General features: G+C 38.9%; 1 protein-coding gene across 1 annotated transcript in view; it reads right to left on the reverse strand.

Annotated features, from left to right (window-relative positions):
• Nucleotides 1-22,910, reverse strand: part of Col12a1 (collagen type XII alpha 1 chain) — a 105,379-nt gene that overhangs the window by 22,785 nt on the left and 59,684 nt on the right. Inside the window, exons 36-50 of the mRNA XM_038322304.1 lie at nucleotides 22,544-22,686; nucleotides 20,778-20,907; nucleotides 18,974-19,093; nucleotides 17,581-17,727; nucleotides 16,593-16,709; nucleotides 16,302-16,448; nucleotides 15,767-15,841; nucleotides 13,848-13,987; nucleotides 12,294-12,417; nucleotides 11,983-12,126; nucleotides 10,061-10,225; nucleotides 9,202-9,240; nucleotides 8,958-9,096; nucleotides 6,823-6,965; nucleotides 4,852-4,961 (exon numbers count right to left, since the gene is read on the reverse strand). Coding sequence (XP_038178232.1) covers nucleotides 4,852-4,961; nucleotides 6,823-6,965; nucleotides 8,958-9,096; nucleotides 9,202-9,240; nucleotides 10,061-10,225; nucleotides 11,983-12,126; nucleotides 12,294-12,417; nucleotides 13,848-13,987; nucleotides 15,767-15,841; nucleotides 16,302-16,448; nucleotides 16,593-16,709; nucleotides 17,581-17,727; nucleotides 18,974-19,093; nucleotides 20,778-20,907; nucleotides 22,544-22,686 — 1,883 coding nt within the window. The remainder of the gene's footprint in view (nucleotides 1-4,851; nucleotides 4,962-6,822; nucleotides 6,966-8,957; nucleotides 9,097-9,201; nucleotides 9,241-10,060; nucleotides 10,226-11,982; nucleotides 12,127-12,293; nucleotides 12,418-13,847; nucleotides 13,988-15,766; nucleotides 15,842-16,301; nucleotides 16,449-16,592; nucleotides 16,710-17,580; nucleotides 17,728-18,973; nucleotides 19,094-20,777; nucleotides 20,908-22,543; nucleotides 22,687-22,910) is intronic.

Below are 22,910 nucleotides of genomic sequence, written 5' to 3' on the forward strand. Positions count from 1 at the left end.
ATTAAAATAAAATAGAGAATGGTGTTGAAAGGGAAAGAGGAAACACTGTAAAGAACTTTAAAACAGTAGAGTATGAAGAGTAGAAAGGTACACATGGCCTGGCCCAGCCCACCCCAGACAAAGCCTACTCTGTCTTCATCGGAGAAGTTTCTCCTTAAAATGAATGAAGGTGAAAGAGAGACCCACAACTGCACAAGATGCTGAGAAAAAGGGATGGTTGAGGGCTAAGCCCTAAATAAGACATTTACACCATTCCCTTAAGGTTCAGGGAGCTCAACAGAAAAAGAGGCAGAAAGAATGTAAGATTCAGAAAACAGAGAAGAACGGTAAGATGCCGTCTTCTAAGCACGACATTGTCACAGCAGTCCTGAACTCATAGCAGCTGTGCCTACTGGCACTGGGTCCAATCAAGTGAGGAACCCCTAAAAGTTAGTTGTTGGTGGGGAAGAAGAACACAGGACCCTACCACTTACTGTTGATCTATTAAAGGAGGCATAATGTCCAAGTATATAGCCACTGGCGAACCCACCTGTCTCTAGTGATTAGTTCTAAACTCAGAGTCAAACAGATGGGCCGAGTTAAACTCTGATGTGCACTAAACTAATTAAAAGTTAGCAAATATGGGGGAAAGATTCGTAAAGCAGAGGTGCTGATAGGAAGAAATAAAGGAGGGTGGGGAATGTAAACACATATATATAATTATATGTCCAATTTGATATATATATATATATGAAACTGTCAAAAATACTAATAAAAAAACAACAGCAGAACATAAAGAATTTGTAAAAAAAAAAAAAAAAAAAAAAAAAAGAGACAGCCACTGAGAAGAAGGAAATATTAAAAGAATGGACACTTCTCTAGGAAGACAAACAGTACAAGGAAGGCAATGCCAAGAAAATTTTATCTTGATTTGCAATGATTAATTACTAGCAGTACAGATCTCTGAAAATACTGCCCATTTGGCATCAATATAATGGAGGGTTCCATGAAAGTTGGAGATTTTAAAATAGCTACAAAATGATTGCAAGTTGTTCAGAGATTAAATTCTTAGTATCTCCAGTGACTATGACAGAGGTATAAAATCATCTTCTCAGCATGCTACTCAATTATAATTTTAATAGGTTTATCAATGAGCTAAGGCTGTTCCTAAGAACTTTGCCAGAATCAACATCTATTGCTGGATAAGGATGAATCAAAATTAATCACATCCTCAAGTGCGAATGTCCTTTCCCAAGGAGGAACTTATCTACTGTATGGCATCAAGGTCTATAAGATTTTAAGCAAGAGCCGGGCGGCGGTGGCGCACGCCTTTAATCCCAGCACTCGGGAGGCAGAGGCAGGCGGATCTCTGTGAGTTCGAGACCAGCCTGGTCTACAAGAGCTAGTTCCAGGACAGGCTCCAAAGCTACAGAGAAACCCTGTCTCGAAAAACCAAAAAAAAAAAAAAAAAGATTTTAAGCAAGAAATACTCTACTATAGCATTTGGATATCTTTTGGTTTTCTCTATTGCTGTCTTGTTGTTGTCATCATTATTGCTCCCCATAGCCATAAGAAAGCTTCTTGTGTCTTTAAGCAATAGCAGCAAAGCCCTTCTCCACTCTCATTAAGAATCTATAACTATCTATTCTATTGTGAATAAATAGGAGAAAACAGAAATGGGAGGATAAAAGAGGAGGGAAAAAGTGATGAAGGAGGAAATGAGGGGAGAGGTGGTTAAAACAAAGGGCCATTTGAGGGGTCATATGGAAATTTAATACAGTAGAAGTTTTCTGCAATATATGTACATATCTTAAATCAATCAAAATGAAATCACAAAATAACAAAGAAGACATAGCCCCAACTGGACATCTATCATCACCAAATAAAACTTTCAGTACTGGGAATGGACTATATATAGTCAAATTGTTGGTCAAAAGGGTCTCATGGTAATCCCCAAACAACCCAGGCTATTGTCAAGAATATTAGTGACTCTTCACTAACTGACAACAAGTTCCATGGGGAACTCAAGTTGGTGTCTGCCTAGAGCCTTCACCTCTATGGGTAGTCTTCATGGCACTGGAGGTTACTCTGCACACTACCAGAGGAGAAAAGTAAAAACCAACCCGGCTGCAAACCCTTCTATCTATATGGTGACCTGCCCGCAAGATACACCGGTGCAATAGTGGCACAAAGCTTGTGGGCACAACCAACAGATATCTGATTTGAGTTAAAGAATGGTCCATAAGATGGAACCCACACCCAGTGCTGCTTGGGTGACCAAGAACCTAACATAAGATAGCCCAGGGACCTAGAGGAAAATCAAATACTACTGCTATGCTGAAGGATGGAGAAATAAAATGACTTCTAATGATATTCTACTAAACTCGTAGATGTGTGCTTTGCTCAGCCATCATCAGAGAGCTTCCTACTACAGCAGATGGGAACAAATACAGAGACCCACAGCCAGACATTATGCAGAGATTGAGAGACCTTGGAACACTCAGGCCTAAAAAGGATGTCTCCATCAAATCCCTCCCCTCAGGGCTCAGGGAACTCTCAGAAAAGGGAGACAGAAAGAGTGTAAGAGCCAGAGTGGATGGAGAACACCAAAGAATGAAGACTTTCTAGACACACTAGGACTGGCATATATACAAACTCAAATACTGTGGCAGCATGCACAGAGTCTGTGCAGTTGTACACCATATGAGGTCCTAGGGCTGAATAGAAAAGTGGACACACACACACTCACCCATCCCCAATCCAGAAGCTATCTCAACAATTAATAGTCACATGCAAATGAAAACTAAGCTTTTTCTAAGAATCTCACTAGAGAAACAAACTCAATAGCATATTTGTAGGTTCTTTGTCTCATAACATTAAGTCAGAGTTTTTTTCTACATTACAGGTCTTTTGTGTATTTGTTATGGCTTCTGACTTGGGATTTTTATGGTATTCCTGAGTGTGTGAATGTGTGTATCTCTGCATCTCTAAGCATTTCTTATGCTTTTTCTTTGGCTCCTTTTCCTGTCTTGTTGTTTTGTCATATTCCAATTTGTTTGCTTTTTATTTATCTTATTTTATTTATTATTATTTCTTAGATGCCCATTTGTTTTTTTTTAAAGAATGAAGGTAAGATGTTGATCCAAATGGAAGGGGAGGTGGGCGAGGAACTGGGAGGGGTAGGGGAAGAAAAAACCATAATTGGAATATAGTATATGAAAAAGAAATCTACTTTAAGTAAAAGACTGAGAAAATCTCAAAGAACTAATATTATTTTAATACAGAGGAGAAAGAAATCTACTTCATGAATTAGAAAATTCTATGGAAAGAAATTAAGCAGGAAGAGACCTCACTGACCTATTCAAGCAAAAGAAAGTCTCTTTAGTTTCACTTGGATTGAACTAAAAAGGCATGTTTTGTGTATGTGGCTCTTCTTTTGGTATGTAATACATAGAAAAATTTTAGATTATCAGTACAATAACTTTGTACTACTATTAACACAATCCATTATGTGAAGAACAGCATTAAAAATGTATTCCTAAACTAGACTGTTCCTTTTGTTTCTAATAATCCAAACTTGATGTGGGATTCCCCTCTGTATGCTGTAAATACCATTGGTTAACAAAGAAACTGTCTTAGGCCTGTGATAGGATAGAGTAGACATAGGTGGGAAAAACTAAACTGAATGCTGGAAGAACGGAAGCTGAGTGAGGGAGAAGCCATGGAGCTGCCAGTGGAGACAGACACACTGGAACCTTGCCTATAGGCCACAAACCTCGTGGTAAAATATAAAATAATGGAAATGAGTTAAATTAAGATATAAAAGCTAGCCAATAAGAAGTTAGTGCTAATAGGCCAAGCAGTGATTTAATTAATACAGTTTCTGCGTGGTTATTTTGGGAATCTGGGCAACCAGGAAACGAACAAGTGGCCTACTACTATACAATCTCATTACTAGCCTTTGTCAAGTGACTGTCCTTTAGAAACCTATAAGTTTCAACAATCCTCTCGATGCTGACAAAAACTCAACATCTCCAAGTATAAGAAACCATCTCAAATATGTCTTAGAACTTGAATGTGATTATTTAGAAAACTCTACATTAAGAAATTAATGTTTTAGATTGTGTGTTCATATAATAATCTATTACATATTTACCTTAATCATTTTACCAATTATTATGAATGTTTGGATTTAGAAATGTTTATTCTACAATTTGCTTGCATGCTTGTAACATTTTAATAGGCAAGGAAGAAAAAGGAAGTGCCTGCACTCAATAAAATGATAATATGACCAACTAAAATATAATCCATTAAATTATTAAACTCCTCAAAATAAATGACAGAAATGTTTACAATGAAGTGGTAAGTAGAGGGGCTAGAGTGTTGGATTAAAGGTTAGGAGCACTTGTAGCTCTTCCAGAGGACCTGAGTTTAGTTCCTAGTTCCAAGGTCAAGTGGTTCACAGCTACCTGTAACTCCTGAAGGTATACATATGGCATACATTCACACAGACAAACACACATACACATAAATATCATTAAATCTTAAAATAGAAAATTGGGAAGCAGAAAAACAAGCAAGCTTCATTACATATAATTATTATAATTATTATATTATTGAATTATAATTATATAATTATAATTCAAACTTTGAAAGATACAGTGAAAGTATATCAAAATACTAATGACAGCTATTGTTTTATTTAAATTTTATCTTTTGAATTAATCAAACCATTTAAAATAAAAGTTTGTAAAAGACATAGCTAAAATTCTAATTTAGTGTAACATTAAACACAATAAAATACTTAAGCTATTGTTTTTACGCTCATATTCTTATTCTAAAAATAAGACTCAGATAAGCTTACATTTTTACCTTATGAAAACTTCCATAAAATAATGTCTTCACTTCGTCTGTGTCAAATGTAACCGTTTGTACCTCGCCTCTTGTATCCTTGTTAAAGAAAGATAGTGTCTTGCTAGAAGCTGCAATCAAGATAAAATTATTGTCAAAGTATATACATGGTGTGCTTCTTTATTTAAAGTACACAGATATTTATTTCTTGTTGGAGGAACTGAAAAGAAGTTCATTATCTGCCAGAGAAGATGTGTCCACTGGTGCAGTAGTGGCACAGCTCCATTGGAGTAACCAGCCACTCTCTGATTGGATCTGTGCTGCATTCCATGGGAGGGATTTCAGGTCTGGCACTGTATACCTGCAAAGGCTCCCACAGCTGAGGAGGCCATCGGCCAGAATCAGAGTGGGGGAGGGGAGGCTGCTCCTATTCGTTGGTAAATGAGCATGCTATCAGACTACCTTCTGAACACACATGTTCATAACCATAGGTTAGCACCACTTTCAGTCTTCATCAGAGAAGCTTCCTATCACTGCAGGCAGTTGCTACTGCTGAGACTCATAACTAGTCAAACTGTCAATAATAAGTAATAGTGGAATGCTCAGCCTTAAACAAGACATCTCTATCACTCCTTTCAAGACTATGATAACATCGAAGAAAAGGGGGCAAAAAAGTTTAAAAAAAATAGAGGATAGAGAAATGTACGATAAAAACAAACAAACAAATGTCTTCTAAGCATGGCATAACAATTGCACTCATGAGCTCGCTGCAATTGTGAGTGCCTGCACAAGATTGGATCCATTAACATTCTTCAATGAATGCAGGAGAGCTCATGAGGCCCTACTTCTCCCTAAACAACCATTGTCAATTAATGGTTGCCTGGGGAGATGCTTGCTTGCTTCTTCAGTGGTGTAGCCACTGAAATGCTATCCACACTCCAATAAATAACTTCCCACTCACTCATGTATGGAATCCAAATTAAATTTAGTGCTTCACAAATAAACAATAAATAAATAAGGGTCAGATGGAGGGGGCTCTTGGGAAGAAGAAGGGTTGCAGCAGAAAAGGGAAGAGAGATGAGATAGGATAAGGGAGGTAAAAGGAAATAAGATTCACTATGTATGATAAAATTGTCAGCGAACAAATAATTTTCTAAAATAAATGAGAAAAAAAGAATTATTTCAATTGTGAGAAGATACAATTTGAGTGTTTGCTGACATGTTATTTGAAGACGTTTAAATTTAAAATATACACCAAGTAAATAAATATATATCAATATATATATATATATATATATATATATATATATATATATATATATATATCCAGAAGATTTCTGGAGAAAGAAAGGACAAAACATGGTCAAAACAATACTTAGTTTAGTTGATTCTGTGAGTTTCCTTGTGATATACTTGATCCCTCTGACTCCTACAATCCTTTCTCCGCCTCTTCTGCAGGATTCCTAGAGCTCCGCCTAATGTTTAGCTGTGGATTTTTACATCTGTTTCCATCAGTTGCTGGAGGAAAACCCTCTGATGACAATTGGGCTAGGCACCAATCTAGGCTCACAGAGACTGAGCCCAACAACCAGGGAACCTGCATGGAATTGACCTAGGCCCTCTGCATATATGTTACAGTTGTGTAACTTGGTCCTGTTTTGGGACTACTAAGAGTAGCAGCACGGGCCATCTCTGCCTCTTTTACTGGCTTCTGGGACTCTGCTCCTCATACTGGGTCATCTTGCCCAGCCTCAAAACAATGGGAGGTGTTTCGTCTTCCTGCAACTTGCTATGCTGTTTTGTTGATACTTGTGGAAGACCTGCCCTTGTCTAAACAGAAACAGAGGAGTGAATTGGGGGTTGGAAGAGAGAATTGGAAGGAGAAGAGAGAGGTGAAACTGTGGCCAGGACACAAAATAAATAAATTTTAGTAAAAGAAAAAGAAAAAAATGAAACTAGACATAGGGTTTAACATAGGATAAAGTCCCTTACGATCTGCAATTACTCCGACTTGTGGTCTGTAGTCTCTGTCTGTGATTTGCCAAATTGCAAAGGGGTCACTGGGAGTTTCTGGGAGAAGTCTAAACAATAATATGATCGTGTATGAAGGAGGGAGTCCGTTTGGATGGAGTTCTCTGTTGGATGAAACAAAATAAATAAATAAATGGGATTATTCATCAGTAAGAGACCATTTTAGACTTTTACACAAGAATCTCATTATAGGTAATACTAAAACCTATTCATAGTCACCAGGCCTTAGAGCAGAAGAAAAAACCTTGCGACACAAACGAAGGAGCAAACACTTAACAGACTGCTAAAAATTTGATCAAGTCATAAAAGTGTGGGAAATTACTAAATAGTCTATATCTTCCTATCCATAACTACGTTTTGCTAGACACATGGAAATACTCACTTTAAGACAGCAAACATTATGACTGTAGATACAATAAAGAGAGAGAGTCTTACCCAAATATACTTAATTTCTAGTGGCAGGGATCTGGTAATGTAGATAAAATGGCTTAAAGTTGTAATTTCTCTCTTGTTCTCACTGTGCTCTTACACTTCTAAATTCTTCCCTGAACGTCAAATAAAGCACCTCAATAAACTTACATATTCCCCAGAACAGGACCAATTGTAAATGTTTAGGCCTTGTACATATGCAAACAATTAGTAATGAAACAGGGATGTGATTCAACTAGACAGAAATGAGTTTTGGCTCTAAAGACATGAGACAAAATATTTCCATCCCTTGTGTCCTTCTAACATTGAATAAACCATTGTTCTGGGAGAATGTTTGAAATAGAATTAATGCTTTTCTGTCTGATACTATGTAACACTTTCTCCCTGGAGGCAGAACAAAAGCCTAGAGAGTAGATCCTGGGAAGGAAGGAGCTATTCCTCCGCAAGCTTTGGCAGAGTGTACAGGATGCCTCTGAAGGCTCGGTGTCCTAAGGCAATGTCATAAACATGTGCTAGGGCATGATACACTCTTGTTCCTTGGGCATAATCTCTGAGAAAGCTAACATGATGCCTTTTATGTGTTTAAGAGCTATCTTTCCATGTTTCCAGTTAAAAATACTGATTCTGATTTTTTTCCTTTATTACCCCCATCTCTTTCATTTAGCCCATTTTCTCCTTCCTTAGTGAACCAACAAAAGTCTGATTACATTTATTCTTTTTTCTTTCAAGTCAAAAGTTGTGACTTCTGTAGAGACAATAGGTTACCATCATTTAAATTCATGTCTTGAGATGACAGAAAAAGTTAAATATAGAGTAATACTGTCCACTGGAAAACTAAGCATATTGAACCATTGTAACTAAATATAAAAACTTCAGAATTTATAATGGATCAAACTATGCTATGTGCTCCTCCTTAAAACAAATTACTTTTGGTTTTAGAATTAGCTTTCCATTGGCTTGCCTGATGCATTTCAAATTTCAGACAGTATTTTCTGACCCTCTTCTACCTTTCTGGAAGTTTTGTTTCTTCTTGTCCTTTCCTTCCCTGGACTTGCCAAACACATATTTTTTCCAAAATAAAACACTTTTATTTTAATGATTAAGAAATATGAATGTCTGTTATCATACCCAGGTGCAAACTTTCATGAAATAGAATACATCTAGGGCTGCCCAACAGATTGCTAGAGTGTCTGCCAGTAACAACTACCCTCAGCCCGCCTGATTGTAGGCAAGCCCTTCGTTTTCTAAGGTCTGAAACACGAGCTGGAACGCTTGCTCTCATTCCTCACTTACTTCACCCAGCACTTCTGCACCACAGGGGTGAAATGTTCAAAATAATAAATGGCCTTCCTGTTTTAACAGCCTCCCTCAGAAGAAGGGAGTAAACTGAAACCCTAGCCTTCAGTTCAAGAGTGTGTTACCCATCGTGTTGTTACCAGGATAAGAGGCTTGGGTCTGGGAATAATGAGGTTTGGGAGACAGTTTTATGTGTACAAGCTGCTACATAACCCTAGGAATATAATTAAGCTGTGTTTAGGAAAGCAAAACAGCTAAACCATAGGGAGTTTTCTGGCAATCCTTAAGTACCAAGATTCTAGGAAATCAGCAGCAATTCCAAGAGCCTCCTGACCACTCTAAGAAAAGGGGAGTCCCATTTTCAAACTTACGCTGTTGGCTGGTTGATAAAGGCATTCTTCTGAAGCCTGTAGGCTGAATAGCTGGGGAAAGACCCTGATTCCAAAGACACCCCTTGGACAGAAGCAAAATTCTTCTCTGTCAAGTTGTAAGCTTCAAGCATCTTAAAGCCTTGACATCAAAGAAGAAGATATTAAATGAGTACATTATAGTTATGTTAGCATGAATGTCTTGAAATCTTGAAATAAATTAGCTGGAGGATATACAAAGGCTTACCTGGTGAGGTGTAGCCATCCAGATAGATGAGAGGACAACCTGGAACATGCAATGTTCTTTAAGTATGAGTCACCAGCATAATTTAAATAGATGCACAGAAAGTAACAATTCATATGTACAAAGCAGAGTTTTTTCATTTTTAATATACGACTTATTGCTAGGCATAATACACACATAAATACAGCCCTGCCTAGAAGTAGTGCTCTGAACTTTTCTCATAATTGTCTCTGTCATCTAATACCACAAGAATTGTTGCTAATGGCTGAGGGGAAGAAAAATGGATTTAATCTACCTTTAGCATCTGTAGTGGAAAACTGAACTTGATATTTTTACATTACAAAAAAAAACAAAACAAGCCTCAACTGACTGAACTGAGAACTTGGCTCAGTGGCAGAGCACTAGCCTCGCATATGCTAGATCCTAGGTTCAATCTCTAGCACTACCGAAGAAAAACAAATAAACAAAAGAAAAAGACTAGCTTTCTCGGTGTTCTCTTTGAGCAGAAGCTAGCAAGAGACCAACTGATTACAAACAGGAAACCACCTTACTGAAATTCTCCTAAATATACAATTCAAAACTGAAGAGTGCCTTACCAAATGCCATAGGCATTAGGCTGGTAGGAAAAGGATATATTAAAATGATTTGTTTCCATGTGGGGGTTATTACATCTTCAAGGCTAAAAATGGACCTCTGGCAAGCACACATTTAGACTGATCTCAAAAGAGCAATGATTCACTAGTTTCAAGTGATTTCCCAGAGTCTATTTATGTCCTGGGCTTGATCCCACACAGTATGGATAACTGCCTATAAGCAGCCATTTCCCAGACGAGGTCACGACTCTGTGCTGACCATGACTTACTTGAAGTGGCAGTTTCGCAAACAAATGTGATGAGATTGTCCTCGATCTTCTCAAAAGATTCGAAGTCATCCACAATGAACACATGCCTCTCACTGGGCTTGCTGGCAATGTTGGCGAGTTCATTGTAGTCCACATCAGCCACACCAACAACGAACACACTGAATCCTGCAAAGTCCCATTGACAAGGGAATCACATATCCTCTTTCTATCATTTATTGTTTGAGCAATCAAAAATGAGAGCATCCGAGACCATGCTGTATTCTCTCAGCATGGACAGCAAGTACTTTTCAGGCACAAACTCAGCCTAAGAGAAGAGTATGTCCTCTTAGATGAAGATACACCTCTTCCTTGCCACCCTATTTTCTGGCTTATAAAATTCAATTCAAATGACACCCTAACAACCAAGATGTGAACCTTTTAGTAGCAGAAGGGCTGTGCACTGCACCTCATCTTTCACAGACCCACAATGTAAACACAAAAGTCCAAGAGCTCTGTTGGGTTCCATTAACAACTTAAGCACAGAATAGGCTGTTTTAAATGTGAATTCTTGAACCTGATTTTTTTTTAATCAAACTTGTACTCAATGGTAGCACACTGATGACCTTTAAAATAAAAACTACAGCACTTAGTGGAAACAAATATTCTACTGTTTAAGCAAATATAAGTAAAGTTTTCATTCTAAATGATATCGTAAGAAACAGGCTATCTAAGGATTAGGATATCTACTGGCTCAAGCATTCATATTCCCAGCATTTCTTTATGGCTGAACAAAATTCCTTTGTATGTCTATCACATTTTTGCCATCAGTTCGTTTGTTCTACTAAGGGAGGTAACCAAGGCTCAGAATGAGAAAAGCTCCATGGGCTTTTAAAAGCGGATCCTAGCTTCTAATTTGTATATATGTGTCCTCATGTGTCCTGAGTGTGGAGAGAGGCCAATAACTAGAAAAGAGTCCATGACGAGAAAAATGCACCTTATGGGAAGGGGAAAGAACACATACCATAGGAAAATAGTTGGAGTAATACTTGGGGTGAAGGGTACAAACAGGGATGGAGGTTCAAAGAGATGGCAGAGAGGAGCTGATTGGAGCGCAGCAGCCAAAGTCAAGTGTGTATGGAAATTCCAAAACGTAAAATATTATTTTATAAGATAATTTAAAAACTAAAACTAAAAGGAAATGGAATGGCTTCACACTAAGTGTGAATTACAGTCTCAGTCAAACAATTGCGTGAGCTGATGACAACTTCCGTGTAACCAAGTTCTCTACTGTTGAGTACAGCAGACCACACCTAGCATAGAATACTTCCCAAAATATGCGCACCTGAAGCCCAGCTTTGGGCAATGGCACAAGAGACAACCTTAATACAAATCCTAGAAAAACCTGCTTTCATCTCTACTAAGTCGAAACAACAAATCAACAGATCCGTGTTATCAAGGGACTCCTAGGATGTCTGGTTGGCAAAATCAGCCCCAGCACCATCTCCCTGAGACCTTATATTTATTTGCAGTCTGCCTTTCAGTGATCTGCATTTGGTCTGTACCCGCAAGGATGAGCTACAGCAGAAGGAATCCTATGGCTTCCCTTGCACAGGAACCAGTATCAAGATTCATCTCTGATAAAGCAAGAAGCCTTCCCTAGGATTATTCTATTATTGTGGTTTTCTGTAGTCTTCTGCCATCCATGAGGAGATTCGGTTTACAACCCTGAACCACACCTGATGATGTGAGTCATATCACATGTCATTTTTAAGAAATTAGCAATTAATTCCCTAATTAAATACAAATTAACATTTTAATTAATTTTGAAGTATACAATAAAACAAAATAATAGAGTAAAATCAGCAGTTTGGGTCTTTTATACTCCCTCTTGCATACTTAAAACTTAAAGTATGATATGCCAGAGAGTCCGTGTTTGTGCTTACCCGACTGCTGGATGACAAACGCTGCCTTCTTCACCTCATCCTGTGACCGGCCGTCTGTAACCACAACTAGCACCTTTGGGACATTCTTCCTCATGCCGCTCTCCCAGGTCAAGACTTTCTCCTTGATGAACGTGAGGGCCTTGCCTGCAGAGTGGGGTATGAGTGCTTTAGTGTCACCTCAGTGAGAACTTCCATTGACCATGCCCAGGTGACAGGGGAATGACTACTATAACAAGATGGGAGCTGGCTTCCATCATCTTGCCCACCCTGGGAAGAGAAGGCCTGCTTGCACCGGTTATGCTGCACTGTACCTGTTCTTGTGTTTCCTCCTCTGTACCGAATGTTCTGGAGGGCTCCAAGGGCCATAGCCTTATCATTGTATGTATTCAGCTTGAACTCAGACTTGACCTCATCACTGTACTGCACAAAGGAAACCTGAAGGGAAATAACGTTTAGAGACAAGTGTCAGTTATTCAGTTTGACTTTGGTCTTCCGGTAGTTCCTCCATTGGCAAAGTGGGGACTTAGGGGTCTTGGACTTAAGAAGGCATTTTAAACTCTTAATACCTAATACTGAAACTGTGACTGCTGTAGTCTCATTACTGTCTCTAATTTCCAATCTCTAATGAGACTGCAATCATTTTATATTAATGCCAAAAATTTCATATGTGCCTTTCTCCAAAATGTAAGAGCAGATGAGTCCAGCCGGGAGACAGCAATAGCCCAGTGTCAGAAACAAGAGCGTACCGTCTTGGCTCATGGACTATTGGCTCTCAGCCACCTGCTTCTTCTCATGGACCGCACTTGTTCAACACAGTATGCAAAAATGTCATAGCACGATCAAAATCATAATCATAGTCATAACAAACTTAATAGCGGTATGACTTACTGTGATTTATGTGATTTAGAGGTTTATAGTCGACATACAGGCTCAAATGTTAGTTCTAGGTAACTGTAGCTGTGTAATACTGGGCAGGCCCTTCTTTCCTGGACATTGGTTTCCTTATCAGCAAGGTCAAGATAATTATATTTACCTTGTAGGATTTTCTTAAGGATTGATAACCATGTATTCAAGTGAAGCTAAAAGTGCAATGAATAGGTATTGTTTTGAGAAATCCAAGAAATAGCAAATAATAGCTTGGATAACATTCTCAAAGGAGTTTGGAAGATCACCTCAAAAGGTTTAGAGTCCGAGTGTGGATCTTCACTTATTCATGGGTGTCCAGGAACAGTGGAGGAGGGTCTTAGTTTGGGGACAGGTTACAATAAAATGACTAATCACTCTTTGAGGCTTCTTGCACAAACATAAATTTCTTTAGCTCCTACTTTAGTACAAAGAAAATATGTTGGAAATGATTCCATAGTAATTTAATTGGCAATTACCATCTTAGAAAAACAAACTAGCCTTGGGTCACTAATGGACGTTCTTCTGGCTGGGGTGATGTATACGATGTAATAGCAAGGATAGACACACACCCTTTCCAAACACTATTCTCATGTTGAGGGCATGACATGACAATGCATTTAATGTGCAGAACTTTGGATGACCCTCCACGGAATGAACTTTGTGGGGAATCTCAAGCAGCATGTTAGAGTCAGAATCTCCTAAATTCTCCAAGAGGAATATCATCTAAACAGAGAGGAAAGCTAAACGAATATTTACTTTTCTATTCGCTTATCCCCCGCACCAAATTCTTTCCCAAAGACACATGCAATGGACGTAGCAAAGCGTAAAGGTAAAAAGACAGAACTGATACTGAAATGTCTTTCTACTTTAATAGAGAGCTGAAAGAAAACAGTAGACACTGCTAATAATAAAATATCAGGACATTACAGCTAAGCAGGCTCTGCTAATGGGACACTCACCTGAATCCCACCAGGGTTGACTTCATCAAAGGCCCCCACGGTATTAAAGATAAATTTTACAACTTTGTTAAAATTGTCGTCTCCAATACTCCAAGAGGCATCCGTCAAGAACACAATATCTGCCTTAGCCCCTTTGCATACTGAAAAAGTAAAAAGGAAAAATCCAAATCTTAATTTTCTCGGCACTTGGCACTGCATAACTAAAAAGCATATAAAACCTCACTACTAAGTGTGGCTACATGGGGAACTGCTTGCCTTCAAGCCAATAAGAAATGCGGCCTCCTGGAACCAGCCAGGCTCCTGAGTCAGAAACAGTAAGATGTCCAGATGGTGCAAATGTACGATAAAGTTTAAAAGCCCTGATCTAAGTGACCTTCACTTTTGGCTCTGCGAATACAGTAATTAGATTCATTATGTAATGTATCCTCTTGCCCCATGCAATTCTTCAAGCTGCTTCAAACAATAAAGGAAGGGACTCAAATTAAAAGCAATAATAACCAAAATTAAAGGAAGGCCACCAGTGGGTCTGGAGATTTTCCAATATAATTATCAGATATTTAGCACGAATAAAAGGTTGCCTTCATTTTCAAATTAGAACATCAGAACCATAAGTGGGGAAAGAAGAAAGAAAAAAGTAAAATCTTTAATTTGACTCATTTTGGACTTGCAGCCTTAAAAAAAAACAATTTCTAGGTCAATGTTAAGAAAACTTTAGCTCATTCAAACTTAAGGTATAGAAGTGTAACTTGAAGAGCAAGATGGGAGTTTGGGCTGTGGGCAGCAATAAAGTGTGAATGGGACTTCCACCACTATTACAAATGCACCAGTCTGGTCGGGACAGCCATAGATGGGGAGGAGAGAGCAGGAGTGTAAGGTAAGTGTGCTTTCGCTCAATTTGCTGTGAATCCACGACTTTCCTAGGAAATGAAACTATCTTTTTAAAAACTTAACATGCTTTTTTTCAACAGTCTAATTTAAAGAGGGTCCTTATTTTACTCTTTAAATAATACACCTTTTTTTTTTTTTTTATTTTTTTTTTTTTTGGTTTTTTTTTTGGTTTTTTTTTTTTTTTTTTTTTTTTTTTTTTTTTCAAGACAGGGTTTCTCTGTGTAGTCCAGGATGTCCTAGAACTCACTCTATAGACCAGGGTGGTCTCAAACTCACAGAAATGTGCCTGCCTCTGTCTTCTGAGTGCTGGGATCAGAGGTGTGTGCCACCATACCCAACATTAAGTGTTTAATTTTAGTTATATAGCAGTTTTAATAAGAGTCCAACCACCTAGAAAAAAAAAAAACACTTAGAAAAAAAACACTCAGAAAACTTAGAAAGAAAAACAGTTGAGAAAAAAAATAAATGTTTTCTAAGTATCAACAAGTGGGAAAAAGAATAAACCAGCAATTATTTTGCTTAAACTGAACTTGATGCAACAACACTAAGAAAAGAAAATGTCCCCAAATAACTCAAAGAGCAGGGTTAATAGCTCAGTGTGTTTGCACCAGTTCAGTGCAGCTGACAATTGAGTCTCAGATTTTGATGAATGGAAATATTTTTAGCTTTGTGTAATCTGGGGCTCTTCTCAGTTCAGAAGCCAGGAAATCTAAAGTTTCAGATACAGCCAAAAAGGTTCACAGCGCCTGCCCAGTGTGACTGTGGCTGATGGAAAGTCCTGTTAGATCTGCAGCAAAACTGAGGAAACAGAGTCCCAGCTAAAGGGCTGAGTTAGTTTATGACTGATTTGATTCACCCCAAAATGTGCCTAGAAAAAGGGAAACAAATTACTGGCAATTGGTTTTTTCCTCTGTAAAAACTCTTCAGCAAAATTAGTATCAGAATGTTCTTTATCAATTCTAGATTGTGTATATGTGGCGTGATTCTAGGATCCCTGCAGGCTGGTTTGTTTTTATTTCAGCTTTACTTACCATCACGGGCAGGGGGAATAGTGGGAGGAGGAGAAGGCGTGGGCGGTTCCGTAGGAGCCTCTGTTGGTTTTACAGCTAGAATTCCAAAGAATAGTTAGAAAAATGCACACGTGCACATTCCCTACCCCTCAAGGAAAGGAGTTCCTTAGGCCCTAGAAAGCACAGGTTCGTTCGGCAATGACTAAGGAGAGAGAGAACACTTTCCGTCTGGTCTGCATCCTCAGTCAGCTCTCAGATCAATGACGCTGCGAAAAGGAGAAGTTCAGAAGGAGAACACGGGGCCCTCAGAGAAGCCACATGAGTAAAAGCCAGCAACGTGTTCACCTTCTCTCTGTCATCAAAGCCATCTCTCCGTTCCTCAACCCTTGCCTTAAAATACCACCAGTGAAGACCAATGCTACAAATGTCCCGAATTAGCCACATTCTCTGCTTCTGGAAACCATCTTCCTAGTATTGCTGCCCCAGGGAGGAAGGGTTTGCTCAGGTACCAGTGAGTGTGTCCCTCATTCTACTCTTCCAGTCACTCAGAGCTTACTGGTCTGTTCTTTGATGGGGACTCCGGGCCCCTCCAGGTTCGGTGTCTGCACAAAAACGGTGACGCCATACTCGGCCTCTGGGGAGAGGCCAGTGAAGCAGTGACTGGTTTCCGATCCTCGCACTGTAATTTCCTGTCCTCTGGTTCCTAATTGTGACAGCAAAGGGGGACAGAAGCGTCAATCGTCAATCACCTGTCAGGCCATGCCACCATGGTTTATAAACAAACTCTGCATGGCTGCAGGTTAAGGTGTTTCCACTCCAGGCTCAGTTTGTTTTCTCTCGTACATACCATCTGCAGGGCTCAGTTTTAGCCTGTAGGAAGTAGCTGCCCGATGAGGTGACCATTTGACACAGAACGTATCCCAGCCAACCTGGTAAGTTTTCAGATCTGTCACGTTTAAGTACACTACAGAAGAAAAAAGAATAGATTCACTTTGTATACTAAAGATAAGAGCATACTTTGCACCATAATACAATGTTCAAATATCCACAATAGAAGAAATGCTTGAAATCTCACCATGTCTTGTTATGAGAGACTTACATCAAACATGTATGAAAATGGGGCAGAAACAAAATCATCCTGCTTCTCCACCAGTGATTTCCTTACCCTTTTACCTTGAGACAAGGCCTTGTTTTATTTATATAAATGGCTATCCTGGAATTCACTATTTAAACAATGCTGACTCAAACTCAGAGATCCACCTGCTCTGCCTCCCAAGTGCTGGGATTAAAGGTGTGCACCATACACCTGTCTTCCATCAGTGATTTTCAAGGAAAGAAATTATATAATCCCTAAAAATTATCAGTGTCATTTATGGAAAAATAATAAAAAAAAACTTTTTTGAAATACTAGCTGTTTAATCCTACAATATTTATTTTAAAACAAAAAACCTTTGGGACAATAAAATCTGAGGACAAACCACTGATTTGGTATTTCATCAGAATTATTGTATCAATGATTGCAAGTGATACATTATCATCCAATATCAAAAAACAGCAACACAGATCACTGTGGGTTAAGTGATATTGTACAACCTTAATATTATAAAAATCAAAGTATAATATTCTCCATCAAATTAGTATCACATCTTCCTCATATATATGCATATAATCTACTAAGTTGCTTAGAGATTCATCTGGATATTTTAACTAAATACAAAATGGTTTATCAATGTGATACTGCAGAAAATGTGTACATTAGAGAAAAGTAAATTGCAACAAGAAGGCCTGGAAAGCTTTGCTACACCATTTGTTATCCCAAGTGATGCCCAACTCACATGTGGTGCCTTGATCTGTGAGGGGAACGCTGAGTCCAGAGTCATACTGAGCATAAACACTGACGTCATAGGTAGTGCTGGGATTGAGGTTGTGTAATGTGTATGATGTCACTTCTCCAACAAAGGCTTCCATGGGCTCATTGGATCCTTTAATAGCAAGGACACAGAATTAGATAATCGCTCGCCTCAGTTTTCGTTCAAAATTAAAGATATTAACTTAAAAATCAAATGGTAGGATGAACACATGAATTCCAGTCGTCCTTTAGGCATGTTTCACCATCCATGTGCCTCACTGTACAGTGACTAGGGATCTGCAAGCCCAAGTCAGAAGGCTGCAGTCTTATCCTCAAAGCATAGCACAGTATAAAGAATGAAGTCAGCATGTATAGACGACCCTTTAGGGAACCCATTCTCTCCTTTCTTCTGAAAGCCTTGCTTTGCCAGAAAAGTGCTTTCCACAGACTACAGACTCAATTAGCATTTGTATTTGCTGTAGTGGTGATCTGAGAGCATTTATCTCGGACCATGTTCCACATTTACTCTCTACTGGAGCGCCTCAATTATCAACGCCCCTTCCTTCACACTTCGGGTTCTCTGCACGTCTCTAGCACATGTTCACATTTGCTTTCTCGCCCTTGTCTGCGTTGTTCACCATCTTCCAGGGCACATGAAAGACGCCCTAGGAAATTTACACAAGCAGACAAAATATACATAGATATCAAATTGTTCATTCAAGGTGATGTTGATTTAACTAAAAATCCCACTGGGAAGTTGAAAGCAAGCCTGAACAAACTAAATGCATAAAACCTATGCCTCAAAAGGAATAAATTTTTAGTGTAATGGGGAAAACATAGATGTTTATGTGGGTTCGATCATTATTTCATGATCATAACAACATGGGTGGTACCTGAATATAAGCGTCTTTAATCTGCTCAACTTCATGTACCAGATAAAAATTTTTCCCTTTTAGACATAATATTTTTATTAATTCTTTGAGAATTTCACCCAATAGATTTTGGCCATACTCTCATTTCCACTTTCCCCCAACGTCTCCCAGGTCTACCTCTACCACCCACTCCAGTTATGTATTCTTTTGCTTTAGTAGCCCACTGAGTCCAATTTTGTATATTACTGTCAATATGTTCTGCAGTATGGGGCCATCCATTGGAGACTGGTCACAGAGCAAGATTTTCAATAGTAACAGTTGCCTCCTGCACACCCAGAGTAATGAGGATTCTTTAGGCGATGACTTACACTGTTTCCAGAAATAGCACCTCCAGTGCCAAAGGTCTTGTTTTTACAAAAGAACCCAGCAGTGGGAAATGCAGGCAGGTACTATCATATGCAAATAACTTTCCAACATATTCCTGTGGTGATAAATGTGACTCCTTACCAACTGGCTTGTACAGAATTTTATATCCAAGAACCGGTGAGGGTGAAGGGTCCCAGGACACTCTGAACCTGGTGTACCATTCATCGGAGATGTGTATGTTCTGCGGAGGGAGCAATCCCACTGCAAACAAACATTGGCAAATGTCACTGCCTTGTTAGGACACTTCTGTGAGAACAGTTTAATTTCTAATAGTCTATTATTTCTTTATCCAGGAAACAATTACAAAGCCACTGTCAGTTTTCAAAAAAAAAGCTTAGTGTTTTTGTAAATTCAAACAGCAGTTCAAATGGACTCTAAAATGGATAATTTTCAGAAGACCTCAGTAGCAAGGCCCAGAGGTGGTGTGGAAGAAGTCTCAAAATTGTAGGCAATTGGAGAAATCTCAGAATCTTCTTTGCAATGAGTGTACTGTGCAGGAACAGAACCAGAAGGTACATTAGAGACTAAATGGCAGGTACCTCCTTACATAAATGAGATTTGATTTTCACAAAAGATGAGCAAGAATGTGTAAAGCAACATTCTTTCTCCACCCCTCCCTGTCCTCCAGATAGCCTAGAGTCTCAGTCTCAGAGGTTTTGTCCTAAACCTACAATCTTTCCCAAAATGTGTAACTTGGAAATCAGTGCTGTTAGTGTGGTATCCTACAGATCCATTGAATTATTACCCATAGCATTAAAGAAATTACAACATGAAATCTGTATTTCCATGGGGAAAACTAGACATGACTTTGGCCCTTTCTAGAGAAGTCAAAGTTTATTTAACATTTTGGTAAGCACAAAATTCTGAAATACTCCATTTTCCCAGAAAGTTAACAAAATAGTTTTTAAATATGAGAAAGTGGGAAAGTGGGTTGCTCGGGTAAAAACATCTAGTCACTAGAGCATCAGTAAATAGCACAGATTTCCAGGCTGTAGGCACGGAGATGAATCAACTCCAGGAATCTTCTCTGTTAGAAGAGTTCCAATGTTGCTTTTCACAAGTTCTCTGATGTTGTCAAGAACATTTAAACCCAAACAGACTTTTAACAAGTGAGTGAATAAAGAAATGTAAACCATGCTAACTAAGTAGATTTTCTGAATGAAGCAAGGAAACACAGTGTCAGTGTTTATGGAACTGGAGTCCAGCCTGCCTTGGAGGAACCAGTGGTTCTCAGCCTTGGCTGCTGCACATCAGAAGAACCACAGGCCACATCTCAGGCCAAGTGCATTGGCTCCTCTGGAAAAGGCTCCCAGGTAAGCACTTTTTGAAAAGATTTTCAGGTTAAAATAATAAAAATAATTTAGAAAATCTTTAAGCCACATGAAATTGCCACCAATATAGATCAAGGAGTGGGCCAGAACACTGGTTATTCTCTGTAGATTATCTGAAGCGGTAATTTTAAGATACATTTTTAGGCAGCTGACTTATAATCATTCTGCTTCTTTATTTGTGTATCAAGACTCAATCATGATAGAGGTTGTCTGGCTGATACTATACTGAGTTACAACTACAGCTTCACCTGACTTATTATTCAGGTTATACTATAAAGAAAAATAAAATGATCTCAAGCAAAGGAAAATAAACAGATCCTTGCCACCCTTTTCCTCCTCTTATCATACCTTTAAAAGCTTAAGAAATTGTGTCCTTGTGTCATCATTTTAACAAAATTCAGTGTTTAACATAGACTGTGATATGTGTTATTAATGTAGCATATGAGATATGCTGGCGAAGACAGAAATTCACAGTTTTAAATAGTATAGTGAGTGACATTAAAGGCATGAGCATGTTAAAGAGCAAAAAAAAAAAATTATAAGACAACACTGACCGGTCCTTCCATTTCCGATTAGATGGCCACCATCTCCATCCTCATAAATGGCAATGACAGTAATTTTATATGGAGTGTCAGGTTGCAGGGGCTGCAGTATTACATTGTTTCTTCTGCCTGGGACTGTGGTCTGTAAGAAAGCTCAATTATGTATTTATTTCCAAGAAGAAGACACCTAGATCAAACAGCCAATGCTGTTTTGATATAGTCTCATAAGAAAAATGGATTCTTTATGCTTTCTTTTTGTTTCAAATTGTTCAGAGAAAGGCGAATTATCCAGCCTGCCTCTACACAGCATAGTAGAATAGCTTAAGGCCTGACAGATCTGGGCTTAAATCCCAGACCAGCCACTGAGAGTCATGTGACTGAGCATCGCTGGAGAGGAGCAGGGACACTAAAGACAACAATGCACACAACATCCCAGAGGGCATCACTGAGCCTGCTGCATCTGACTTTGTCACCTTCATCTTTCATCATAGCACATCACATTTTCAGGAAGAGGACAACCGTCAGTTAATGCTATGGACCAAGTATCCATTAATCAGCAAAATGGGCAGTTTTCCACCCTCCAGAATATTAGTTTAGCTGGTACTAATTAAGTGTAAGTTTGAAAAAGAGGAAGTGGAAAATGTATTAGACTCCCTTCTCAAAGATGAATGAACCAGTCATCTCTCAACCTTGCTTCTAGTCTGGTACAAACACCGTGGCTAAGTCTCCCAGCCTGAAATTCTTACAAACTACAAACAGTGAAGTGCTAAAAGACATTCTATTTTCAATGTTTTCAGAAAGCTTAGGAACATTTTTTTTCCCCAGTAAGGAAGAAAAAACACTAAACGTGAGTAGTGAAATCATTGATCTCATTTTGACTCTTAAAAACTCTAACTGACAATTACCTATTTCTTATTAATAAAACAGGGATTCAATTAAAGATTGCCGTGTCTAAATCAAGAGGTAAAATACTTCTTCACATGAAGTAAGTGCATGGAAGAAGAACAGTTGTGAAAGGATGCCCATGGGGAAAGGGCTGGAAGCCACAAATCTAACTACTTTACGGTCACCATCTGAGGAAATCTAGTTTATCACAGAAACCAATCAAGTAAATGTCAGTGTGCGTGGTTTTCCAGATAAACTGACACTCTGAGAAACCTGAGGGGCTAAATATGCTGATTCTGGGGTGGAGTGCTGGGCTGACACACTCAAGGTCCTGGTTGATTCCCCAGTATCACCGGAAGGAAAAGGGAAGAGCTGGAGCCTGTGTCTAGGGAGAGACAATACGGCGGTGCAAAGGGTGTGGAGAGACTAGGTGAAAGCCACTGGTAGAGAGATTGTTCCTCATGCCCAGAGTCCTGAGTTCAAGTCTTAGTAGACGAAACAAAGTAAGAAGGGGTGGGGGAGAAAAGGAGGGAGAAAAGGAGAAAGTTAGCTTAGATAAAACTAACGGGAGATGGTCCAAAGCAAAAGAGCACAGGAAAAAAAAAAACTGTGAGTTTAGAGAAAATGGAGACTGAGGGTGAAGATACTGAGGGGAGACCATGCGCAGGAACTGGACTTGAAGGGTAAGGTTCAAATAATCCTACGATCTGAACATTATTTTGGGTGTTACAGGTTAATATGTAGCATGTTACAGTAGACCTTTCAATGTGAGTGGGCAGTTAGATATATAAAATGAGATGGTTTTTCAATTAGCCCTTATAATAGAAGTGATCCCCAAGTCATTACATGACTAAGGGAGGCTGAGCCAGGAACTTTTGTGTTGTTATACTTACATATTCATCAATTGGGTCACCAACGGTAGGAGAATAGATGATCCTGTATTGCTGAACTGGCCCATCAGCGTGGTCCCAGGCTACGGAGAGGCTGTTGGTTGTCTCTCCAAAAACCCGTAGATTCCTTGGACCACTTCGTGGAACTAAATAAAATACAGTTGGGTTTGCTGCTTGCCTGACAGCATTTCCCAGGTCAGCTTACAGAAAGATCTTGCTAGAACGTCACCATTCATGATGCTCACTCCCCTATGATATGGTCCACATTCTTCTGTGGTTTTAATGTGACATTACACAGCGTAACATGCTACATTTCAGAGCTATAGTTACCTGCTGAACTGCAATAAAACAGAGCTAGCTTTGCCCCTAA

Source organism: Arvicola amphibius, chromosome 3 (assembly GCF_903992535.2).
Source record: "Arvicola amphibius chromosome 3, mArvAmp1.2, whole genome shotgun sequence".
Classification (NCBI taxonomy): domain Eukaryota; kingdom Metazoa; phylum Chordata; class Mammalia; order Rodentia; family Cricetidae; genus Arvicola; species Arvicola amphibius.